The 26,177-nt window shown below is 35.4% G+C and overlaps 1 protein-coding gene across 1 annotated transcript in view; it reads left to right on the top strand.

Moving 5' to 3' along the window:
* LOC122811469 (class II histocompatibility antigen, M beta 1 chain-like) overlaps positions 1–26,177 on the top strand; it is a 164,575-nt gene that overhangs the window by 105,351 nt on the left and 33,047 nt on the right. The window contains exons 3-4 of the mRNA XM_044083323.1: positions 8,882–9,160; positions 18,859–18,972. Of these exons, the coding sequence (XP_043939258.1) occupies positions 8,882–9,160; positions 18,859–18,972 (393 nt within the window). The remainder of the gene's footprint in view (positions 1–8,881; positions 9,161–18,858; positions 18,973–26,177) is intronic.

Here is a 26,177-nt window from a genome sequence, read left to right as displayed (position 1 = left end):
CAAAATGCATTTAATGGAAGCATATTCATTAAGGCCAGGGTGTGTGTGTTTGCAAAAGTTCTAATTTGCCACAACAATTCCTTTTCTTCTAACTTTAATGCCCATGGCCCTCCTCTTTTTTTATATAGTTCCTGGTGCACAATGGCAAACAAAAATTTGTGAGTGGGATGTTGCAATGTGTGCCTAGCCAAAGCATTTGTGGTGGTACCTTTACTTATATGATATGTATGCTCGTATATGCATTGGCGCACTGTCCTTTCTGTCTTTCCTATATAAAATGATTGGCATTGTTGGCATATAGCAGCATAAACAATGCCCTGTGACTCACAATTAAATTTACCTAATATGTTGTATTCAACATCTCTAATGGTTATTTTAGTGCCCACATGAATATGCTGACATTGATGGCAGTGACCACATTTGTACATACCCATGTTCTTTTTTGTAATACTACTTGGAAGTTCTAAGATGTCGTTTAAATTTTGGCCACGCCGATAAATAATGTGTGGCAATTTTTCTAACTTTTTGTTGATGTGTGTATCTTCTGCCAGCAGTGCCCAATTCTTATAGATAATATTTGAAACAGCTTTTGCATCCTTTGAAAAAGTTGTGATTTATATATATATATATATATATATATATATATATATATATATATATATATATACTTTTCTACTTAATACATTTGTATTTTATATTAATTCAAGTCACTAATTTAGTGTCTAGGTATTTAGTAATGGAATACAAAGTAAATAGTTTTCCATAGGAGGAAAGGAATTGAGTTGTTTAATTATTCAATTTTTTTTATATAATTGCTTTATTGTTTTATTTATTAATTGTATAAGTATATAAGTCATTGACTGCTTGTGTAACTTTGTCTGAGGAAGTTTGGATACTAGTCCTTACGAAAGCGCTTACGGAATAAAGTTTTGGAAAAGGAGAACATCTGCAAGTTTTGCTATCTTTTTGTGTTTACGAGTGCTAGTTGGTTGTGTTGTTTTCAACCTTTATTTATTTGTTTGTCTTTGTTTACCAGGAAAGTCTGTCTGGGTAATACCTATTTTCATCATTATACTTAGTTCCAGTTAAAGACAGTGTACTTCCATTTCTATTTATGTTTATACACATAATGTAGTTACATTTATACAAACATTTTTTGTCATTTCAGTGAGAGGTTGAGAGTATTCTATTTAAGGAGAGTATTTGGAGAGTATCATATGGTGAGCACAAAGTTTTAACCCAGTGATGAGCATGTGCAGGACCATGACTGGTTAAGATATTGTTTAAGCAGTGGTTTAAAACTATTGGGTTTGTCAGAAAGTTTTATTTGTGTGGTGATAATATTCCAGAGTTTTGCAACATATTGGGAGTAGAGTGAATTTCCTGCAACATTATTTGACTTATTTATGAGAAGTAAGAATTTGTTACTAGAACTGAGGTCCTTTGCTGGACAGTAGGGCAGTAATAAGTTTTGTACTGTAGACCATTTTTCTGGATGATGAATGAATTTGTGTGCTGTAGTTAGTTGTGAGTATCTTAGGTAGTTGTGCAGTTCAAGCCAGTTTGCTTTAAGCTATGACAATGGTGGGTCCTATGAGGAAGATTGGTGGCAAATTTAGCTATTTTATTATAGCAGGAGACAAGTTTCTTTCTTTGAATATTTTTAAGTTTGTTAGGATAAGAATGGCATATACGAGAGTGGCAATAGGAAGGTGGTAGTTAGAGTTTTTCTTGCAGTATCTGTAAGGAATCCATTGATCCTGTAAAGGGATCTTAGTTTTTGGTGTGTACATTTAATGGTATGCAGTATATGCTGGTCATATTTGAGATTGTCATCTGTTATAACACCTAGAGGTTTAATGTAAGTAACAGTTTCAATGACAGTATTATTTGCTGAGTTTATGGTAAAAGACTCCTTTTTAAATAGGTGACATTTTGAGGGAAAAAGCATTAACTTAGTTTTCTTGGGGTTAAGTAGGAGGTTTAATTCTTTGAGGCAGATTTCTACACAGGATAAAGATTTTTTGGGTAAAGTCTTGGAGCTTATTTGTGGTTGGGGATGCATGTATTAATCTTGAGTCATCTGCATGCTGAACTCAACTAGCATGGTTAGTGGAGGTGTGGAGGTTAATAAATATATTAAATTGGAGAGGACCCAGGACAGAGACCTTAGAGATACCTGTAGTAACTGGTTGAAAAGATGAGTAGCTTTGCTGCCATTTAATGGCTTGTTGCCTTCCAGATAGGTAACTAAGAAACCACGTTAAGGAGTGTTAGACTGAGAGTTTTCACTTTAAAGTAATTGTTAGGCATAACATGCAGTTTTAGGAAAAGACAGTTAAGTAGAAGGGAAAATATATTCTTACTGGCTAAGCATGAGATGTGTAGAAATAACAGTTCTCAAGGGAAAGCTACGGAATGTTCCTTTCTCAAGGGAAAGACATATGTATTGCAATGGAATGCTAGATAAAGAATAGACAGGCGCTGTGAGGCACATGCAAGACCAGGCTTGAAAACTAAGGCTAAGGAGGCATGTAAAACATTACAGAGTTTTGCTATTATTAGGAAATACTTAAAGTCATGTGTTCAACTCCTATGTTATATCTGTATAAAGGGCAGACAAGTAAACTTCCAGATTTAGATCAGTTTAATTCTAGTAATAAACGTGCAAAGGACATACAAGTAAACTTCCAGATGAAGAAACTTCACATGCTTTTATAAAGGACATACAAGTAATCTTTCAGAATTAGATCAGTTCAGCTCTAGTAATAAATGTGTATACTATATAAACAAACTTCAAATACTTGTATCAAGGACAGGCAAGTAAACTTCAAGAATCAGATCAGTTCAGCTCTAGTAATACATGTGTATACGTAAATGGTTCAATATGGTATATATTTCATCAGAAATTACAGTTTACCAAGCACACCAGATCAGATTACAGGCCAGCTCAGCAAGCTGAATTAAAGACAGTACTGTATGCCATAAAGCAGTATGGTAAAGATCAGTTTGATGTTCTTAGTGATATTATGCAGTTACAGTTCTTACTATTTATCCAAGAAAATTATAGACAGTAATGATAAATCCTTTCAGCATTCAGTAGTACTGAAAAAATTAAATGATGTTAACTAAAGGAACAGATATGTTTAGACAGTGGGTGGAGATTAAAACACAGAAGGCTATGTTACGATCTGAAGGTCACAGAGTAAACACAGAAAGTTCAGCAGTTAAGATTAATTTTAAAAAGTTGCAGAAATGCAAAAAATGTTAAAATATTAATAAAGTATTAAGATTCCTACTTTAGTTTCATTTGAGGTTACGACAAGAAAAACAATCCCACTGAGGTTGTTGTTTGATTTAATAATAAAGTTACAGCCTTTCCATTTCACTATGGTACATTATCAGTTCAGTTACAGACTTGCAAGAATGTACTTGTTAGTAACATTGGTTTAGTTCACTATAGTACATCATCAGTTTGCTTACAGACTTACAAGAATTTATTTGCAGCATATGTTTATTTCATGCAGAAAATGTAAATAAAGCCAGGGCAACAAATAATGGTATCAATTTATAATTGTTAAAGCTGCAAATGCTGTTTTAAGGACCTGATACCGTTTTTTTTTTTTTTTTTGTGCTTTGCAGAAATAATTTCCAGGTTTAATTTTCAGTTTGATTTTAAATACAGTCAAAACTATCAGTCACCCAGCCTTGCACAAGAGATGGAAAGTGGAAAAGGGGAGGTTTGGAAGGCCTAAGGAAAAATTGGATACAGAAAAGGACACTTGGACATTAAAACAGACTCCAGTACCTCAGCAGTGACTGTGACAATGCAGAGTAAAGCCTAAACTTAGCAAGAGCTGTGGTGTGCAAGTCAACTATCTACAGAAAATCTGTGTACAGTAGATGTGCATTTATGTAAATTAGTGTTAACTCAAGTATGTAAATGTTCTCATGTTTTCAGTTATATAACAGTGCTAGTTTTCAGTCTATGTTTTTATCTATGTTCAGAAATACTGACAGAAAAAGGTGTTAATAGTTTAGTTTCCAGAATATAACATTTACCAGATTTAAATGATATTTTTATCTCTGTTCAGGTAACACTGGCAAAAAGATATCCCTTTAGAATTAGTTTAGTTAGTTGCTAGAATATACACAGCTATTTTAAATGTTCAGTATAAATATGTATCATGCTAATGTAAATTTCAGGCAGGGTTCAAAATAGGACATTCATACTCAGTTATGTGTTTAGTATAGTACATTTCAGTCAAATTTCAGAATATAACATTTATACTCAGTTATACATTTTTAACAGTATTATGTAAATTTCAGTCAAGTTTCAGAGTATGATAGTCATACTCAGTTATGAGTTCAGTATAGTACATTTCAGTCATATTTCAGAATGTAACCTTCATACTCAGTTACAACATGGAATTGCATCACACATTACATTATTCAGTTATTAGTTTTAAGGGTAAAGTGACAGAATTATTTTAACAGTCAGTAAAAGATGTTATCTAAAGTATAAGTAGTAATAATTATTCAATATACTCAAGACATAACAGGGAGGCTTAATTTGTTAATTAATTTATAGATTACAGTACATTTTACATAATTATTGCATATTAGACAGAAAGTTAAAATGACAGTGACAGAGTATGCAAAATTATTGCTCAGAAACACAGAAAGTATAGGTTTTAGTAAACTATTACAGTGCATAAATGTTTACAGGATATTTAAGACAGAAATTTAGAAGTTAGACGTCTGTTAAAGCACATCAAAATTAAAAAGGTGAATAGAATTGTTAACAAATCTAGCTGAAAATGTGTAGACACATGTTAATACAGTATATTGTAATTATGCTTCAAGACCAGTTATAAAGGTATCCTTCTAGTGCAGATTTCAGTTAGTCCTCAGAAAATAGCCATCGTGCTTGATAGGATATATAACAAAAAAGGGATTGGACTAAACAGTACAGTGTTTGAGGATTTAAATCTATGGACAACAGGGAAAGGTTTCATTTGCTGTAAGAGAGACAGACATAATGGTACAATAAGGCACCGGTTCATAAAGTAGAGAAATTAGGCAATAATCAAAGCAATTTTACCATTATAGCATACAGCAATAAGAGAAGAAAAATAGGCAGGGTTAATAGTTCATACTCTGTCTAGCTTGACTGAAGACTCACAGAGATGATTTGAGGATGTGAATGACATTTTCTTCATGCTGTTTCTGGAACACAGGGGTGAAAGAATTACCAAGCCTAATCAGTTTTAGAAACCACAGAATTTAGAGGCATTGATTTTCAGAATAATGTGCAGGTTTTAGATACATCACACAAACATCAGGACTTAGACTTAAAGACTCTAAAGGCTGTGGATCTAGTTAATGGGGTAATCTCTGGAGCAGGCATATCTCCTGCATATGAAGCTGTTAAAGCTATTTGGAGCTAATAGTACCTTTGAGACCATAAAGGACATCACTATCTATCAGGGCACATCTGCAGATTATGAGTGAGGTGACATAAAGCCAGTATATTAAAACCATATTACAGTGGTTAGTGATACAGATATGAGGTAACAACAAAATAAAGTCCATGCAAACTTTCATCAGGGACTTCAGGGGAGTTGTTAGACTGAGAGTTTTTACTTTAAAGTAGTTGTTAGGCGTACAGTAGAATAATAGGTTTGAAAATATAGTCAGATTTGTGTTTTCATTTATGCATGCAGTTTCAGAAAAAGACCATTAAATAGAAGGGAAAAGATAATCTTGCTGGCTAAGCATGAGATATGCAGAAATAACAGTTTTCAAGGGAAATCTACAGAATGTTCCTTTCTCAAGGGAAAAACATGTATATTTGTAATGGAATGGTAGATAAAGAATAGACAGTTAGGCACTGTGAGGCACATGCAAGACAAGGCTTGAAAACCAAGATTAAAGAGGCATGTAAAACATTACAGGGTTTTAGTATTATGAAAAATATCAGACATGGGAAGATGAGTCAGTTACGTTAGCTTTTGGACTGATATGTAAAAGGTCTTTGCAGTAGAGGCAATTGAGCTTGATTACCAAAGTCTGATCAAATATTCACATTAAGAATATTATTCAGGAGAAAAGACTGTTTCAGTTTATATTATTCAGGAGAATCAGAATATACATGCAGAAACTTTGGATATATTTATCAGCACTGTTACTGTTATCCAGCATTCCAGAATATTAAAGAATTTCTACAGACTGTTATTGTCTATCAGCACTGTTATTAGAGACAGTATTCAGATATTGTTAACATCTATTAAAGCATTCTTAGCTGAACTACAGTTTGCAGATGTTAATGTGAAAGGTACAAAAAAAACTTAGCCCATAAAGGAGAAATTGGCACCTGTTCAGCACAAGTTTGAGTAATCAGCAGCTAAAGACATTCATTCCAGTCTCATTTCAGTTGTTTGCAGTTAATTCTAGTATCTTCCAGTATATCACTTCTTACAAGGAGTATTGTGAAAATTCTATTGAGGAGAGTCGAATGCGCATTTGCTGGTGCGAGACAGTATCAAATGCTTTTGACAAGCCTTAAGAACATGGTGGACACAAGCAGCCCATTGTTTCTATGTTGGGTTATTATATTGATAAAATGTAGCAGAGAAGTAGTAGTGCTGTGCTAGGGCCTAAAACCATGTTGTGTTTCTGACAGCAGGTTATTTGAGGTTTGGTATTGCACCAGCTGTATATGGATGCATTTCTATAATATTTTGGAGGGGGGGATCACTGTTGGTCTGTAGTTATTAAATTCTGTAGATGTGCCACCTTTGTGCAATGGTATGATGTAGGATTTTTTTCCATACTGATGGGATGTATCTTTCTGCTATGGCCTTATTAATTAGGGTTCCTATTACCAGATCAAAAGACAATAATCGTGAATAAGAAAAGAGTGGCAAGTATTGCGTGAAATATGGAAATGCCAAACGTCCAAAACAGTGAAAATTTAAATGTTGAAGTGTAATGGTTGACCCATCTGCGGTATAGCTCCGTAAGGTAAGTGTACAATAGATAAGACTTAGGGTTAGGATGTGGGTTAAGGTAAATGAATAGATAGGTAATGCATGTAAGATTTAGTGTAGTGTTAGAAGTAGGGGTTTGTTTAACTGTTTGTATGTGTATTATTTATTTCTTTTGGGTGTATGTCTGTAGGGGAAGTGTGCAGTAGTTACAGACCTTAGGGTTAGGGAGGGGTTAAGGATAGTGCATAGTTAGTTGTGCATGTGTGGTTTAGTGTAGGGTTAGAAGTAGGGTTTTGGTGCTTTACTTTAGGTTAGAAGTAAAGTTTGGTTAGGGTATGTATGTGGTTTATTTATTTTGTTTGGGTAGGTAGTATGTAGCGGGTGGTGGGGTTGGCCAACTATGACAGTGCGATATTTTATTTTTCGCTGTTTAGTGCGTTCAGGATTTTCTTGGTTCACGTTATAGGTGTCGACGTTTAGGTATTCGCATAAATGGTTTTTCGATTTGCTAATATAGACCCATTAATTAGTATGGACACTAGGAAGGCTATAGCTTTGGCCATTTTCAGGTAGTTTGATGGTATTTGGATTACAGCTACAGAAGTATTTTAGTTTAAGGAGCAACTTCATTATGAGTAAGTTGGGTCCTGGTCTAAAATAGAAGAGCTGAGGGTGATTTTGCCTGAACGGGGGCACAGAGAGGGGGAAGATGTATTATTGTCTAAGAGATATAATATTGATTGTATAAAGCAGGAATTAAACTATGTAGGGTTTACAGTCTGTTGCATTTTCTGTTTTTGGAGAGAGAGCAGTGGTCTTGCGAGGGTGGAGTATGAATACCTTTCGATACTTAAGGCTGCAAGAAAATCAATTGGAAAAGAAAAACTATGAGGAAAAAGGTGTAAATTATTCTTGTGTTGTTTATTCAGTCATAACAGTGTGCACTTAGTGTAGGTGTTAGTTAATCCCAGGGCTTTGCTTTGCTGAAAAAAACGTTTTTTTTTTTTTTTATAGTAAGTTTTTGTGACTCCATAGTCAGAATATTTAAGGAGAAGAACTGATTTGCAGCTGCTAAAAATGGTGGTGAATTTCGTTTTCATTATTTTTACTTCTTGACCCTTGATTGCCTTCTTCTGCATTTAGATGCTGGATAGTAAAACATTCAGAATGTAGTCATATGCTAATGTCTTCATTTTCACATTTCTGTCACATACTTCATTACTGCATTTGCAAGACAACAGGGAATGCAAACATTAAGCAGTTACATGTACTTGATATTTCTTGATTTCGTTATCCTGAGTAGGTTCCTTTCACTATTACCTCCTAAAGATGAGCTAGGAGAAATTATGTTTTGCACTTTGACCTACCATTTTCTACCTTTATTTATTTTATAAAATCATGTTGCGAAAAAGCTTGTAATGTTCCTTTAGGCGTGCTCTTCTCTCTGTCTGAGTACAGCCTTTATACTTTTCACTGTTGTTCCATTTTACCACTTTTTGTATTAGCCAAAGGCTAGTGAAAAGAACTTGTTATTGCTTTCAGAGAGGATATGCTTTATACATATTAACACACACACACACACACACACACACACACACACACACACACACACACACACACACACACACACACACACACACACACACAAACACACACACACACGCACACACGCACACATGCACACACACGCACACACACACACACACACACACACACACACACACACACACACACACACACACACACACACACACACACACACAAAAGCATACTGTTATTTAGAAAAAAATAGAAATTATATTTTGATATACCTGTTTAAACTTTTATGATAGAAATACAGAATCTTATATAACCCATTGTTTGTCTTTATGTATTTGACTTGTTTACAGCAAAGCCATCTGTCACAATAGAGTCTCTTGTGCCACAAGTTTCCACCTACTCCACAAGGCTTGTCTGTCACGTACATGGCTTCTACCCAGAACAAATCATTGTTAAGTGGTACAAAAATGGTGAAGAGTACCCACAATCCACCACCACTGCTGTATGGCCGAATGGTGATTGGACTTACCAGGTGAAAAGCTATATGGAGTTCACACCACACATGAGGGATGAGTACATGTGTGTAGTCAAACATAATAGCTTAGATGGTTCCCTGATTGTGAAATGGGGTAAGTGAGATTTGTTGAAAAATGCAGAAAATCATGTGAGTGGATTTGCTTTACTTTTACAGTTGAATTACCCATAACAGCATAATGGTAATATAATATCTTTGTCTCAATCGACTTCTAGTTCTTTTGGTTTTGACACCTTACCTCTCAACTATCCATATTTTTGCCTCATATTTTTTAGTCTGGTCCTCATAAAATTTGTGTGTGTGTGTTTTTTTTGACAAATCAATGAGGACTGAAGCCACTAAATAATGGCAAACATTTGAATTTCAGATGATTTCATATCCTTCAGGAAAATGCATGTCAACACAAATCCTGTCATTCTAACAACTTTCTAAGTTTATAAGAGCAACATTTAAAATCTCTCCCTGTTTTTTGCCTTTATCCCACCATTTTATTCTTTGTCCAGACTTATTGTGGGAACAGGTTGAGAATTATGTTTGACACTTTGGTAGAACCAAGAAGCTATATATCAGTCATTTTATGGAGTCTTTGTATGAGCTCCCAGTCTGCTGTCTTCCAGGCTAGTGCTGAACCCTCAGTTGAAAAATAATGCAAACTCTCTGTCTCTTAAACTGTATGTACAGAAGGGATATGAATCATAATTTTGAGTGAATTCAGTGGTTTCTCTTTATTTTCAGATACCTCAGTGAGCTGAATATAGAATAAGAATAGTACTGTGTCATGTGGAAGGACCAAGAGATAAGTAGTGAGCCATTTGGAAAAAGAAGTAAAAGAGGAAATGTGAAAATAGAGAGAACAAAACCCAGAGATTTTTGAAGGGTAGAAAAAAGAAACGTGGACATGGGAAAGAAAAAGAGATCTGATGTGGTACAATATTTATGCAAAGGAGAAAGCAAAACTGATCAATACAAAAAAGCAGCTCCAAAAATATTTGAAGATAAATATAGGCAATGGCACCCAGATATGTAAAATTTCACAATACAAAAATAAGAAAACAAAGGGGGATTGTAGAACAGAAGATTAGTAAAGTACAAATTAAACAAACAGTAACTGAAGTTATGGATTAACTTCAAAGTAAAGAATTTAGTACAGAAAATGCAACTCAGGTAATGTCACAGTATGATGGAACAATGATTCTCCAAATTAAGATGAAACAGGTGAAGATGGAGGTATCTGAAGAATAAACATGGACATGGGAAAGAAAAAAGATTTGATCTGGTGCAATATTTATGCAAAGGAGAAAACTAATCAATACAAAAAAGCTGTACAAAAGATATTTGAAGAGAAACACAGACAAATGTACTCAGATATGGAAAATTTCACAAAAAAAGAAAACAAAAGGGGAAATTAGAAAAGTAGATTAGTAATACAGAAGTTAAAGAAGCAAAAAAAAAGTTATGCATTGCATGCAAAGTGAAGGATTTAGTGTAAAATATTCATTACAGGTTATGTCACAGCACAGTGTAACAATGAGTCCCCCAAATCCCCAACCTAAGGACAAACAAGTGGAATGGGAGGCATCTGAAGACTTGACATATAATGTTGCTCTGGAGCCTTCTGATACAAAAGTTCAGTTGAACTTGTATTCAAGGGAAGAAGCAAGGAACAGTGGCAAGTCTAATGCAGGCAATGTTGTAGGCGGATGGGCCAATGAGTTCCCATATCCAGAAGCAGCAGATGAAGCAGGTTGCATTTGAAGAGAATATATCACAGCAATATGTTCTGGATCTTTGTGTAGAATGCTTGTGGGAAACAGAGCGTAAAGAATGTGCTCTCAGTTTGGAAGAAAATGATCTAAGGGAGGCGCTGCTTGACTTAATGGAGATGAATAGACGTATTAAGTTTGAGGAAAGAAATAGATTACAGAAAGTAAACAAGACCCAAAATGTTTGAAATCTGATAAAACAGATGAACACATTAATCAAGACTATTAAAAGAAATTCATGCATAAGAGAAGTAAACAGGATATATTACTGTACAGCTAGATTAATAACAGATAAAGTCTTACCAGAAAAATGTAGAACAATAATGGGAAGAAAGGGAAGAAATAAAATGCCACCATGGAAGCACTGAATAGAGAAAACTATAAAGCAGTTAAGGCAAGAAATAGATACATTTGGAGAAATATTTATTAACACCCTGTGGAATATAACAAAGATGATGAATGGATAGAAATTTTAAAAGAAACAGTAAAGAGTTTAGATGTAAACTAAAGATGTCGGCACAGGCAGAAAAACCTGAAAGATTTGTTTTGTCTTTTCGGCTTTTCCCAGTTAGGGGTCGCCACAGTGGAACTCCAGTCTGCTAATGACTGGCAGTAGATTTTTATGGTGCTGAGTTGTCACCCCGATGTCCAACCTTCAGCGAAGGCACGTCCATTCATGCATGTCTTTCAGAGGCCACTCGACCATGGGGAGGACATGCAGACTCCACACAGAAGGCACTCCAGATGAGAATCGAACAGGAGAATCTCTTCCTGTGAGGCAACAACACTTCTGCTGTACCACTGCGGCTCACAAAAAAATATACAGTTAAATATAAGGAAAAGTACATAATAAGCAATCCATTGATGACCCAAAAAAGTTTTATAGAGAACTGGAAACAAAGCAAAAGAAATAGAAGCATCACTAAAAAAAGAGAAATATACACATTTTGGAGAAGTATTTATTAAGACCCTGTGGAATATAACAAATATGCTGAATGAATAGAAAATGTATAAGAAACAATAAGGAATTCAAATGTAGATGATATGAAATGGAATGAAGTAACAGCCAGAAAAACTGAAACAAATTAAGAAAAGCTCCTAACTGGAACACCCAGGCCCAGATGCAGTATTTTACCCCTGGCTGAAAATATTAACATCTTTAAACAAAAATTTAGCCCTGAACAAGAATTTCTTATATGCACATTCTAAACAGACATCAGCCTGATTAACAACAGTAAAAATGATAGTCCTCTTTAAGAGTGAACCTGTAAGCCATCCTAAAAACTATAGATCAATAACTTGCCTTCTAACGATATACAATCTACAACTGGAAATGATGCAGACAGTGTTTATAATCAGGAAAAAGCATATGAAAATGCCCTTCGAACTGCTGAAGGTAGCTCTATGGCAAACGGACAAGCAAGAGGTAAAGAATCCAAGCTTTATTTAACACATAAAATAAAGGAGCTTTATCCGTGACAAGCGCTTTTGGCTATTCAGCCTTCTTCAGATCCGATAAAGAATAGCTCCATTCTCAAAAGAATATAAAAACCTGGTTATCCAATCAAAAGTGGGGATTCGGGACACTCCCTTAGTTGTAGCCATGAAAGAGAGACAAATCTTGTTAATTTCCATCCCATAAAATAAAAATGTCATCCACAAAACGTCCATAGTACCTCAAATTTTGGTACCAGGGATTTCGTTCATTCAAGACATTTGTCAATTCCCATTGGGCAATTACTAGATTAGAATAAATATTTGCACATGGGGTGCCCATGGCCACTCCCTAACATTTGCAATGATGTGGCCATGGGCACCCCATGTGCAAATAGTTTTTCTAATCATTATTCTAATCTAGTACTTGACATTTTTATTTTATGGGATGGGAATGAACAAGATTTGTCTATCTTTCATGGCTAATTAAATGAAACTACTGAATTTCTTAGTTTTACTTTGACTTCTTTGAAAGAACAGATAGATTTTCTGGATGTCAGAATTATGTATAGCCAAGAAACTGTATTACCACCTCCGTATTCAGGAAAGAGACTTGGAGAAATCGTGATCTTCATAGGAGCAGTATGCATCCCAATCATGTCTTTAAAAACATCATGGAGAACCAGGTCATCCGAACGTCAAGATTGTGTACTAGCAACAGGGACTTTGAGAAAGAAAAAAGCAAGATACAGCAATATTTGCTGAGAAGAGGATACCATGTGAAGAAGACCAGCATTACCCCAAGCAGAAGTAAAGATATTAGGAAAACCAAAGGTCTTCCATATTATCACAAGCAAAGGACCACTTCTAAAGAACTTTACACCAGGGATAAAAAAAAATGATCCCCAGGGTGTTTTGAGATGTTTACTAACATACAGCACTGATTCTAAGCAAGTATGTGATATCATTAAAAAATATTGGCCCATCCTGACCGAGAATGATAAAATAAGAGAAATAGTAGGTGATTTGCCACGGTTTTCTTTCAAAAATAAGAAAAATTTAAAAAGGATATTGTGTTGCAAAGATGGATTCTATAAAGAAAACAACATTCTAATGAATAAAAGAGGCACCTTTATGTGTGGGAGATGTAAGGCTTGCCCTTTTATAGATTCTTCTAATACCTTCCTTCATCCTACATCAAATAAGATGTATCGACTAAATGGTTATGCTAACTGTAATACTCGAAATTTGATATATCTTGCCCATTGCAAAAACTGTTCTGTTTTTTATATAGGCAAGACCAATCAACTATTTAAGAACAGGATCATGCAGCATCTACATGCTATACAGAATGGAGATAAAAAGAATGCTTTAGCAAATCATATTTTATTGAACTGCACACGTTCCTTCAAATTTATGGTCATTGACCTTGTAGGAATTGGACATCGTGGAGGTGATATTTACAATGTGATGGAAAGACTGGAAATAGAATGGATTATTAACTTGAGAGCGGACAGGTTTCCAGGCATTTACAACATTGTTCCGCTTAAACCACTGCTCAAAAATAGGAGATTAAATGCTCGGTAATTGCTTCTATTCATGCCACGTAATTAAGAAATATTATTATATGTTTAGAAAGGACGTTAATTTTAAAGATGGCTTGTCTTTGGAATGATCAAGACACACTTCCTGTTTCAATGGATTGGCTACAACTAAGGGAGTGTCCCGAATCCCCACTTTTGATTGGATAACCAGGTTTTTATATTCTTTTGAGACTGGAGCTATTCTTTATCTGATCTGAAGAAGGCTGAATAGCCAAATGTGCTTGTCATGGATAAAGTTCCTTCATTTTATGCATTAAATAAAGCTTTTTATTGTTTTTAGTTTGTCCATGGTGGTTAGCTCTTGGATATTTTACCTAGTGTTTATAATCACATAGGAAAAAAATCAAGGTATGGCATAACTAGATTACAAAAAATAATTTGATGCATCCCACTGAAAACTGGGTGGAATCACTGAGTCCCCCAACAATGTTGACATACTACAAAAAGGGATTACACAGACAAATGATTGGTGCCAAAGCACGGATTTAAACTAACTGCAAAAAAAAAAAAAGCATTATCATCCCTTTTGGCAAAGGGGAAGTCCCTGCAAATTACAATGTTAACAGTACCTCCCTTAGCTCAAATCCTGTGGTGAGAGATTTGGGAACACAGATTGACAGCAACCTTAACTTCGGTCACCATGTGCCCACAGTAGTAAGGAAGGCCTTCTGTGTTGCACATGTCATAAGTGAGGGAATTGCATCCAGAGCTAAGGATGTTTTAAATCCCCTGTAGTGATCCCTCAATAGACCATTAATAGAGTACAGTGCTTCCTTCTCTATGTACCTCACCAGACACCTGTAGCAGCTGGAGAGACCTCAGAGGTTTCTCATCAAGAAAATTCAGGGCCTTCAACACATGACCTAGACGGACAGACTGAAGGCCTTTTCACTGTACTGTGTATCTTATAGGCTGCTGAGAGGCAACTTGTGCCTGGCCTACAGAGCAGTCTCAGACCTGCCCTAATAGAAATACTGCACATCCACAAGTCAAATGGGACAAGATTCACTTGCTCTAGGGATCTTAACCTAGCCTGCAATTTTAAGAGGATATGCTGGAGAGATACAGATATGTCTCCCAGAGATTGTCAGTCCTCTGGAACAAGCTCACAAGTCATGTAAAACGGAGCTCCTCAATAACCATATTTAAGTGTAACTTAGACAACTGGATGGGAGACCATAAATTTACCCTGATGATGTCACCTATGTCTCTCTTGGATAAGAGCAGTCGGTGCTGATCATAGGCTCACTCTGTAAATCTAGACCATACAACTTGGTCAATAAGGGAACAAGGGTATGACACAGCTAGGTTTATAAAGGCTCTAGGGCCAGTAGCCTAGTAACCTCCTATGAACCTATGAACCTAAGGGAGTGCTTATAGATGTATGAGATGCATTGCACATTGATCAATTACATTACAGTGACCATGAAGCTGTGGCAAACCACTTGGCAGTTAAGCCATGACAAGGGGCAAATTATTATCCCAGGGATAAACATTCCAAGGGGAATATTCTAGTATGAGTCTTTGCCACAGCTGCTGTTTTGTTTTGCCCTTAACCTATTAAGCTATTTACTTAACAGATCAGAGCATGGTTACAGTTTAGCTCCCAGAAAACAACCTTGCTTAAAGACTTCTCATCTATTTTCTGTGGATGACTTAAAACTGCATAGTTCATCAGATGAGGAGTTGGATCTGTATTATATTTTTGAACTTTTAAAAGTTCGAATACCATATGGTCAACACCATATGCTTGAACTCTTAAAAGTTCGAAAATCAAAAACAAAACAAAGAAAAACCTAGAAAAAAAAACTACCTGAAAGGTTAAGCAGGTGGGACAAGCCCCCCTGCACCCCCCCGCTCTTTAAATATACCAACTCCGAGATCGCACTACAGTGCAGATAATGGAAAACTTCCATTTCCGCACTATATGAAGATCTCCATAGAAACATTTGAACATTTACATGTTCGATCATATGGTGTCGACCATATGACGCTGGAACATGTAAATGTTCGACAATGTAATATAGACACTGAGGAGTTTAAAGCACAATTGCAAGTGGTTAAAATGTTCTTAGATTATATAATAATGACAGTCAGTCTTGATAAATGTGCAAAAGCAATGTTTTAACCAGAAAAGTTGCAGTACCAAGAAAATATTAACGTAGGACAGGAATGTGATAGAAAGGAACTTGAGCAGGAGGGAAAGTATTAATATTTGGGAAATTATGAAAGATTGACAATAAAACTTGAACAAATGTGAATAAAACTTAGTAAGGAATACATCAGAAGATTAAAACTAATATTGAAAACCGTCTTGACATTTACTAATAAAGTCCAAGCTATAAACCAATTTGCTCTTCCTGTTCTAACTTACAGTTTTGGGGTGACTGACTGTCTCCAAAAGGTATTGGACCAGTTGGATAGGATAGCAAGAAAAATGCTTATCAAATGATGTATAAAAGGCAGTATATACCAATATTATATATTCATCACTCTGAAGTAGGTATGGGCCCTCTCAAAATTGATTACATGTATAGATCAGCAGTCGTGGGACTGCATACATATCTACTGACCTCATCAGATCCAAACATAGTGAAAGTTTTAAAATATGAGGAAAGGAAATCTAGGATGACTTTTCTGTTAATTTTCGCAGAAGCATTCTGATGTCAAGTGGTAATGGAAACCAAACCAGAAGTCAACAAAAATCGGAGAACAACTGAATGTGCCAAAATACAAAAGAAAGAATACAAGGAGAAGGATCAGATGAGAAGGAAAGAAATGTGGAAAATGTATAAATAGTGTGACAAGTACAGAGGTCTCTTGGTACAACCTCTTGTTGATCAGGATTTGATGTAGGAATTGCTAAGAAGAGATGAGCTGAAAGCAAAATATGAACAGCAGCCCAGGATAGTGGACTACATAAATACTGGTTTAAAAAGTCCATTGAACATGTGGGAGAAACAGACAAATGCAGGTTCTATAAAAAAAGAATTGGAAATAGTTGTACATCTTGTTGCTGGGTGTAATATACTCAAGGCAAAGGACTTGTACACTGATAGGCACAATAAGATTGCAAGACTGTTGCACTGGGGATTATGCAAACACTACAAAGTAAAAGTAGCTGAGAAGCACTGGAAACATGAACCACAAAGCGTTATAGAGAATGATGAAGTGTACATTACATGGGATCATTCATTACCAACAGTTCAAAAACAGATGCAAGAAACCACATATAGTAGTCCATGAAAAGAAGATAAAGTAGCATTGATCATTGAAATTGCTACACCTAGTGATTAGAGTGTGTTATGTATACAGAAACACAAAGTCATAAAATATTAGGATTTGCAGACAGAAATGAGAGCAATGTGGAAGAAAGATACCCTGAGAGTTGCAACAGTAGCAGACGCAATGCGGTCTAATAAATTAATCTGCAGTCATGCTTAGATATACTACTAATACATGACACTCCGTATAAACTGCAGAAGGAGTTAGTTCTAGGCACATTGCAGGTGCTGTGAAGAGCACTTTTGGTTAATGTCAAAGACTGAAGCAATACCAGTTTCATGAACTTTATTTACACCCTGACTTAAGGCTGGAGTCCTTTCCCATCATGTTATTAAAATCCAAATGACTTTGAAAAATAAACTGTGGGAAACATTACTTTTGTAAAATACTTGTCATCTCATTTTGGTTACAAGCATATCTGAATCTGAATTAGAGGAGATTAACTCCTTCACTATTTAGATGGATCCATTTTTAATTCATTAAACATAATTCCAGTGCATCCTTTAAACAGACTATCAGTATAAAGAGATGACATTTAAGGGAAGGCAGGGTTTATAGTTGGTTTTCTTTTGATGTAATTACACCCCCTTTTATAACTGCTTGCTCTGCATTTCTTTTACAAAAGGAAATGAATAAAGAAAATTTGCATTCCCCTTAACTTTACTAAAATGAGCTTTTTCATCATCTGGTGATGTAATACTCCATTAGTCTATGGTTATGAGTCACAGATGACTCTGATAGGGACACCGTAAACAGCCATCACCATCCATGGTGTTTACTAGGCAAGAGGAGAATGTGGCACATGCATGCACACACATCTACATACAAATTAGAAGTTACCTGTCTACCTACTGCATGTCTTTGGAATGCGTGGAGGGGGACTAGTGTACCTGGAAAAAAAAACACAAAAACACAGGGAAGGCATGCAGACTCCACACAGGAGGCATCCCAGCTGACAGCCAAACTGGAAAATTTCTTGTTGTGATGTGACAGTGCAACTCATTACACTACTGTGTCATCCTGATGTAATATCACTGCCATACAAATGCCATTTACACTGATGAACACAGCAGAGCAATTCAAAGATCTAAGGGGTAATTTAGCCTTGTAACAATTTTCATAAGTGTATGGATCTAAGGAAGGCAGCTTGAAGGCTTGTTAGCACCATGAAACAGAAAGGTCTTTCTCTATTTTCATCCACTGCTTTCTGTGTTTACATCCTACATTCAAGTGAATGGAGGTATTAACTGTGATTTGTTTACAGAAACTGTTACACAGATCCCACGTTTTGTGTTCAAATGTGATACTATAACAGTAAGCTTGTTGTTGTTTCTTCTAGATTCTGTAATGTGACTTGACCCATATAAACAGAATCTCATGCCAAAAGGTAGGTCATAGTAGTGGTGATCATGGAGGTGTGTAAAGCTACTGCTTAAATTCAGAAAACTGTTGGCATTACTATTTGAACTATTAGCACAGTTAGCAATACATTTTCTGCTAAGATATGTGCATCAGTTTGTCCATACAACTGTTTTCACCTCATTGCTTTCAGTCTGTTTCCTTTTTATTGATGTTTTTTTTCTTTCTCCATGTGTCTTCATCCTGATTTCCTTTCATTCATATTCTGCCAGACTGTCATGCATGCTCCACATGAAATAGTGATGTTATTGATATGTATTTTGTCTTTTGCCTTTTTCCCATGACAGACCCTGGAATGGACATCTTCAGCAGGTACTATAGTATCATCGCCACAGTCATTTTTGTCATAGGTGTGCTGTCTTGTTTTGCTGGACTAATATTCTGGAGGTCAGGATTTTCAAGTAAGTCTAAATGAGTAGCCCTACAAACAGTCCTATAACATAAATCTTCTGTCTTAGATATTTCAGGATTACTGAGGTGGACTTTCAGCGTAAGTGGTAGAAAGGGATTTGTGGCTGATTGTGAATAACTGTGTGCTAAACCATGGCTGTTCGCCCAGCATAACACAAGGCAGATGTGGCTCTTGTAACATTTTAATGAAGCTGTTAAGTAGTGTGTCATAAATGTGTCAAGAATAAGCCATAGTCATTTACATTTGAAGAATATGTGTTAAGCACAGTGTTTGTTAAAACCTAAATATTTATTTTTATTAACTGTGGCATGACTTCAGGGTTTATTGAATAATTTAACAAGGGGTGTGGGGTGCAGCCTGTAGTACTGGAGGCAGGAAACAAGTTACCTTCATTGGACATTATTTTAGAGTTCTTGATCTTGCCTGTCTTGCGATCACAGCTACATATACTTGGGAAAAAAATCAACTCAGCTTTGTCCTCTCATCAATAATGGCAGTACATTACAATACGTTTTGCATGATTCAGACCCATGCAGTGATCCTAAACCTCCTAGATTTAGTAGGATACTTTAGCAATCGACATATCCATTGCAAAGTCACATCATAAAAATCTTCATTCAACACATTTCTCTTTTCTTATGTACCACCTTCTGTCGCCCTTCATTTAAAACCTTGTACTCTTGGCAGGCCAAGCCTATGACATTTTTGTATTTCCCCTTGCTTCCAAAATAAGGCTACCAGTGTTGAGGTTATATTATTTAACAGTTAACTAATACCACATTAATCACACAGTTCCCCTCTTTCCCTTCATATTCTAGTTTTAAAACATTATGTAGGCCAAACTATTGTTGAATTTGACACCAAATGCATATTTTTTCCTAAAAACAATAATAAATAACATTATTCCTTCTTTCTTTGTGCAGGTGTTATCAGCAGTAAAAGAAACTGCTTATGGTATAATGTGGATTCACTTTTAATATTGCTAAGCAAGTTAACATTTTAATGCTTTTGCTGTTACTATGAAGGATTAGGCAGCTCATATTGAGAACTGAACTGCATTACATAACCTCTGTTATTCCAACTTACAAGGGGTCTCACTGTTTCTAAATCTAAGGAATGGCATCAAGTACAGACTGATGATAAGATTGTTAGCACCAGTGAAACAATCTGATATACCATTCAGATTGTGAAGTCTTCACAGAAACATTTGAATTTTGAACCTTTGATAACTGTAGAAACACTTTAGCCTCCTCTTAGTTTAATTTCTCCAAATCTTTAGTTTTTTTAATACTTTGACTGGAATGGACCCCATTCCTAAGTCAGGGTATGATTAGCATTCATGAATTCAGTATTGTCAGTCTTTGTTGTTAGCTATGGGTACCCTTCTCAGCATGCTTAGTGTGCCCAGAATTGCTTCTTTCTGCAGTTTCTAGGGAGTTATAAGTATTTGCAGCACATTTAAGTATGACTAAATTCTCTTTTATTAATCATGCTGTTCCTACTGCTATTGGGACTATCTGGGTATCTCTGTTTCACGTTGCTGTTGTTTCTGCTTGCAAATCCTGGTATTTTAAGGGTCTATATCATAAGTTTGAAGTTTGAAAACTTCGAATCTCATATGATCAACATCATATGATAGAAGTTTTCAAACTTTGAATGTTTCAACGGAGATCGCCATAGGGAATATTTCCCTTCACTTCAATGTAGTGTGATCTCGGAGTTGGTATATTTAAGTAGTGGGGGGTGCAGGGGGGCTTGCCCCCCTTCATAGAGTGTGCAGGTAGTTTATTTATTTATTAATTTTTTTTTTTACATTTTATGTTCAAAGTTTGAAAACTTTGATCATATGGAGTCAACCATATGAGATTCGAAGTTTTCAGACTTTGAACATATAATATAGACCCTATTGTAAGACTTTGGGTCTCTAAGTGTTTAAGACACTATAATCGCTGTGTGTAGCCATTTTAATGATCAATTATGCTTTTTTCTTTGACTCCTATATCTGGTTTACTTGCATCTATTTTCTCCACTGTTCATAATGGGTTATCACAAGTGATATGAATGTCATCATTATCAATAATGCTTTACAATTCTTGTTTTCAATGCTTCTTAGCTACTTCAGTATTTAGTGTTTGCATAATCCCCAGTGCAACTGTCTTGTTATATTATTGTGCCATTTTGTATACAGATCCTCAGCCGTAAGCGTATCACGCCCAACAGTGAGATGTGTAACTGCTTCCAGTTCTGTTTTACAGTACCTGCATTTATCTTTTATTTAAGCATTAACCGATGACATGGTGTGGTATATTGAAGATTTACCCACAGTTGGTGTAGTTTAATTACAAGGGCGAAGCCTGAGTCATTAAACAAAGGCAACCGTGGGTAAATCTTCAATATACCACAACAATGGAGTCGGTTATTGCTATTATACAATGACATTATTTAAGAAAAAAAATACTTAATTTTCTGAAATAATGTTTTTGTATAATGGCAGATTACTGTTCTGCTGCTTGTGGCATACCGCTTCGTCATTCTGATGTACTGCGTATGCGTATGGGACTTGCATTCCCACGCATACCCAGTACATCAATGCTTTGAAATGGAAGCAATGGAGAAAAGAAAGTCTCTGTTGCTCCTTTTTCTCTTTTTTTTTTAATTGTTAAAAAAAAGATTTTGGGGCACTTTTTACCAACCGAAAAAAGTCTGGGCTACTGGACCTTTTTCTGTTGGTATATTGTGGGATTTACAACGGGCATGCTGGTAGGGCTGGCCAATCAGTGTGCACGTTTTGTAATATTAATGGGGGGTCATTGTATAATCTCACTTTTTCAATGGATTTTGTAAACCAATACATACGTAACCCACTATCTTGGGTTGTCATTATTAGTCTTTCATCTTTTGGTGTTAATTCACCTCTTTCAATTTCTTTTCCTTCTTTTCTGGTTCTTTTCTTGAAACTGTTTCTTTTGTTTGTTTTTTTCTTTTTTTGGCACTTTCAGTTGCTGTCTGATTTTTGTCTTTTTCTGGTTTGATTTTCATGCCTACTTTGTTCAAAAATGCTTTTACTAAACTAGGCAAAGATATAATTTCATATTTTTTCTCTTCATGCTTTAGAACTTTCACTATGTTTGGATCTGATGAGATTGGCAAATATATAGGCCTATTTCTACTACAGAACTAGCAAAATATAATTATAGTATACACTGTTTTGATTTATATTTTATAAATATAAAACATTTTTTGTTTTCTTGTCCAACTGATCCACTGCTTTTTGGGGGTGGTCAATCATTCCAAAGTTGTAAGTTAAACTAGGAAGAGCAAATTGATATTGCTTGGACTTTATTCCTAAATGTCAAGGCTGTTTTAAGTATTAGCTTAGTCTTCTGAAGTATTTTTTACTAAACTTTATTCACATTTGTTCATATTTTATTGTTGACCCTTCATTTATTCCCAGATATTTATACAGTCCTTCCTGCTCAAGTTCCTTCATATCTCATTCCTCTTTCAGGTTAAAATGTTCTTGGTGATGCAGCTTTTCTGCAAAAAATCTTGCTTTTGTATATATATATATATATATATATATATATATCAAGACCAAATGTCATTCGTATATCATCTGGGAAGGTTTCAACCATTTGTAATTGTGCTTTCAGATCCTCAACTGATGAGCTATATAATTTTAAATCATCCATAAAAACGTAGATAACAGGTTGGTTTCTGGGAGTAAAACTGTGACCGTAGCTTAATCGGTTAAGTAAACAGCTTAATGAGTTAAGGGCAGGACAAAACAGCAGCAGTGACAAAGGATCACCCTGGAATATCTCCTTTTGAATTTTTATTCCTGGGATAATAATTTGCCCTCTGTTATGGCTCAGCTGCAAAGTGGTTTGCCACTGTCTTATAGTTACTGAAATGCAATTGATCAGTGTAGGGTGTACATTATATATCTATAAGCATTCCATTATCCTTGTATGTGGGATTCTGTTGAGTACATTTTTTTTTGCATTATATCCATGCCATACTTAGAGTCTGCATTATGTCTTTATTTAAAAACAAGTGATTGTTCTGTATGACTGTCTTTTATTATCTTTTTGTTCTGTTACTGTGATTATTTATTTTCTAGATGGCTAAAAACTCTGCCTGCATCAACTGCATTTTATATCTTCTACATTAGAGCTCATTACTATTTATTTTAATTCTTCTATCCATTTGGCATCTTTGTTGTGCTCAACATGTCTTCATAAATACATCTCCAAAATGTACCTATTTCCTTTATTCATTGATGGTATTTCTATTCCTTTGGCTTTGCTTTCCATTTATTTTATACTTTATATTTATCTGCATACCGTCTAAGTTTTTTTTCTGCTTATGATGACATTTGTAGTTTATTATTTGAAACAGTGTATGATAAATCATGGTCTGTTTTCATACTGTGTGCTGCTTTTACTGCATCTATCTTTCTAAGGATTTTTGATAATCTGTTCCCTTTTCTATATCCTATATTCTACAGTAATCTAAAAGTGGAACATCGTCTTAGTTGTTTTATAGTTTTCCCTATTCAGTATTACTATGGTGACATTTTACACCCCTCTCCTTTCCTTGCTACTGTATACGTTTATGTTAACACTTAATATATTATTAGTTTATCTACACATTAATAAACCCTATTTATTTCTGTTGTAGTGCACAAATGTTTCTTAATAGTCCTGATGACTGTGCTCATTTGTTTTAACAGTCTTCTAACTATTTGGGTCTTATTTACTTTCTGTAAAATATTTATTTCATCAGTCATAATATAATCTATTCATCTCTATTAAATTGAAAAGGTTTTCCTTTCGACCATTTTCTTCTGGAATGAAAGCATCTTCTTTGATCTCTGCTTCCTGCAATTTGTCTACAGAAGATTCCAGAAAATCATCCTGTGACATATCCTCTCCATATGCATTCTGCTTCATCGGTTACTCTTCCATATCACAGTGAATGGAGTGCTTATCTGCAATGATCCATACAGAGAAGCCATTGGCCCATTATGCTGCCATATTACCATTGTCAGAGTTGACACTGTTTCTTGCTCCTACCCTTGCTGTGCAACTTCAACTAGAATTTCATGTGAGTCTCCTACAGTAGCCTCAATAAAATTGCTCTGTGGCATATCCTGTTCAGAATATCCCATTACACCCACTGCTCCTCTGTCTGGGGACAAAATGGTCCATCTTGTTGCAACACTGCCTGCGTTAAGAGTTTCCACACTAAACCCTTCACTTCACATGTAGTCTGTTACTTCATTTTCTATTTGTTTAATTTCAACCTCATTAATTTTTTTCTTTTTAACATTCCTCTTTGTGATCTATATTTTTGTATTGTGAAATTTGTCATCTTCGGGTATATTTGCCTGTATTTCTTTTGAAGTATCTTTGGAGCTGTTCTTTTTGCATAAACTAGTTTGGCCTTTCTTTGAATCAATATCGCACCATAATAGATCTCATTTTCTTTCTCATGTCCAGGTTTTTTTTTTAAACTTTTCAAAAACCTCGTTTTTTTTTTTGTCTTTATCTTTTCTCACTTTCTCTCGTGCTTCTTTTAGGTGGCTCAATATTTTCCTGTACATAGTATTTTTCTTGATCTGTTGAATTAAGGACATTATATTTTTATCAGTAGATTTTAACAGTTTTTTGTGTGCAGGTATTTTTTTCTTTCCTCTAATTTTAGGTTCCATAAGAAGAAGAATCAAATGAAACATGAATGCATTTTGAGTACATGGTGGCATTACGTAGAGGAGTCAAGTATTTCCAGTGGGAAGAGATGAAAGATGCAATGAGAAACAGAGTTATTTATTTTTTTCCTAGATTGTTTTTCCCTCCTGCCTGCAAACCATCAAGACTCCCCCTCTGAATCTGAATTCCAGATGGCCATCGTCCAGGCAGTCACAAGGGGGGGGTTGTACCTCTGCCAGTACTCCCTCCCTCTGCTGTTCTTGCTGTAGGAAAGACTGTACAAGTCTTATTTATCCCTAGACCAAAGCCACATGAAAACCAGGCAGTGTCCCTGACCATGGAATTACATTGTACTCCTACCCTCCTTCCACATACAGCCAGCTGTTCACATCATGCTGAGCTGCAGCCATAAAGGCATTTCACTAATGGCTTTAACTCTACCCTTGTTGGCAGACATAAACACCTGTATTACCACAGAAGACCTCCTACAAGCAGCTTGCATAAATTCATTCTCCCGCACAAACATTTCCTAAAGCAACCAGCATTAGCTTGGAAGTACCAAGACTATGTCCTCTCAGTAATGAACTTGTTGTTCTCTATTTGTATGGAACCAAATAGTCTCTGGGAACCCCCCACCCCCTTTCCCCCAGGATAGGTGAGCCATATTGTCACTTATTTACCATCCACCTTTACCTGGCTCTTCCAATAACTTGAGCAGGTACTCAAGCTAGAACCAGCTGGGTCATAGTTGCAGCTTTATCATTCTACCCTCAGAGACAGGCCAAAGATAAACGTATGTGTGGTGCACATTGTGGAAACACACAAAAAAATAAATTGTTCTCCAATAAAGTCTCTTAAAATACATGTTTTTGGTGATGCAGAATATTACATAAAGCTTATAGTTACTGTTTTAAAAAGCTCTGGAGGAATTTATAAAAAGGCCATACTGAGAGTTTGTTAAAGTAGAAAAATAGGCAAATGCAAATGACAAAAAACAGTTGAAATCCAAAAACGTACCACGGAGCCCTTGTACCAGCAACAACAAGTAGGTAGTCTTAACGAATTTTATTTATCACAAACGTTTTACGCACTAAGGTGCAGCTTCCTCAGAGAAAACAAATTAACAATGAGGTAAAGTGCCGCCCCTTTTATACAAGGCAAAAAGGAAATGACAACATAGCAAGGTAAAACTCATTGTAGTAATTGGAAAGCAGGTATAAACCTTCACAAGAACAACTTGTTCCTCAAAAAATATACAAACATTAATTCATGTTAGTAATAACCATTTCAAAGTGTGAAATGTTACCAAGAAAAGTAAGCATAAAATTAAAATAACATATTTAAAATTCTTAAAATATGTAAATGAAATCATGACATTAAAGTGAAAATTCAACATAAAAGGTCATTCAAATAGCAACTCATAAAAAATAAATGTAATATGCAGTAATGGATTAAATCTTGTTAAAAAAGTAATGGTAAT

The sequence above is a fragment of the Protopterus annectens genome, chromosome 9.part0 (genome assembly GCF_019279795.1).
Source record: "Protopterus annectens isolate FY-2018-M chromosome 9.part0, PAN1.0, whole genome shotgun sequence".
In the NCBI taxonomy this organism is placed as follows: Eukaryota; Metazoa; Chordata; order Ceratodontiformes; family Protopteridae; genus Protopterus; species Protopterus annectens.
The sequence above is the reverse complement of the archived record's forward strand: the minus strand, read 5'-3'. Positions and strand labels throughout refer to the sequence as shown.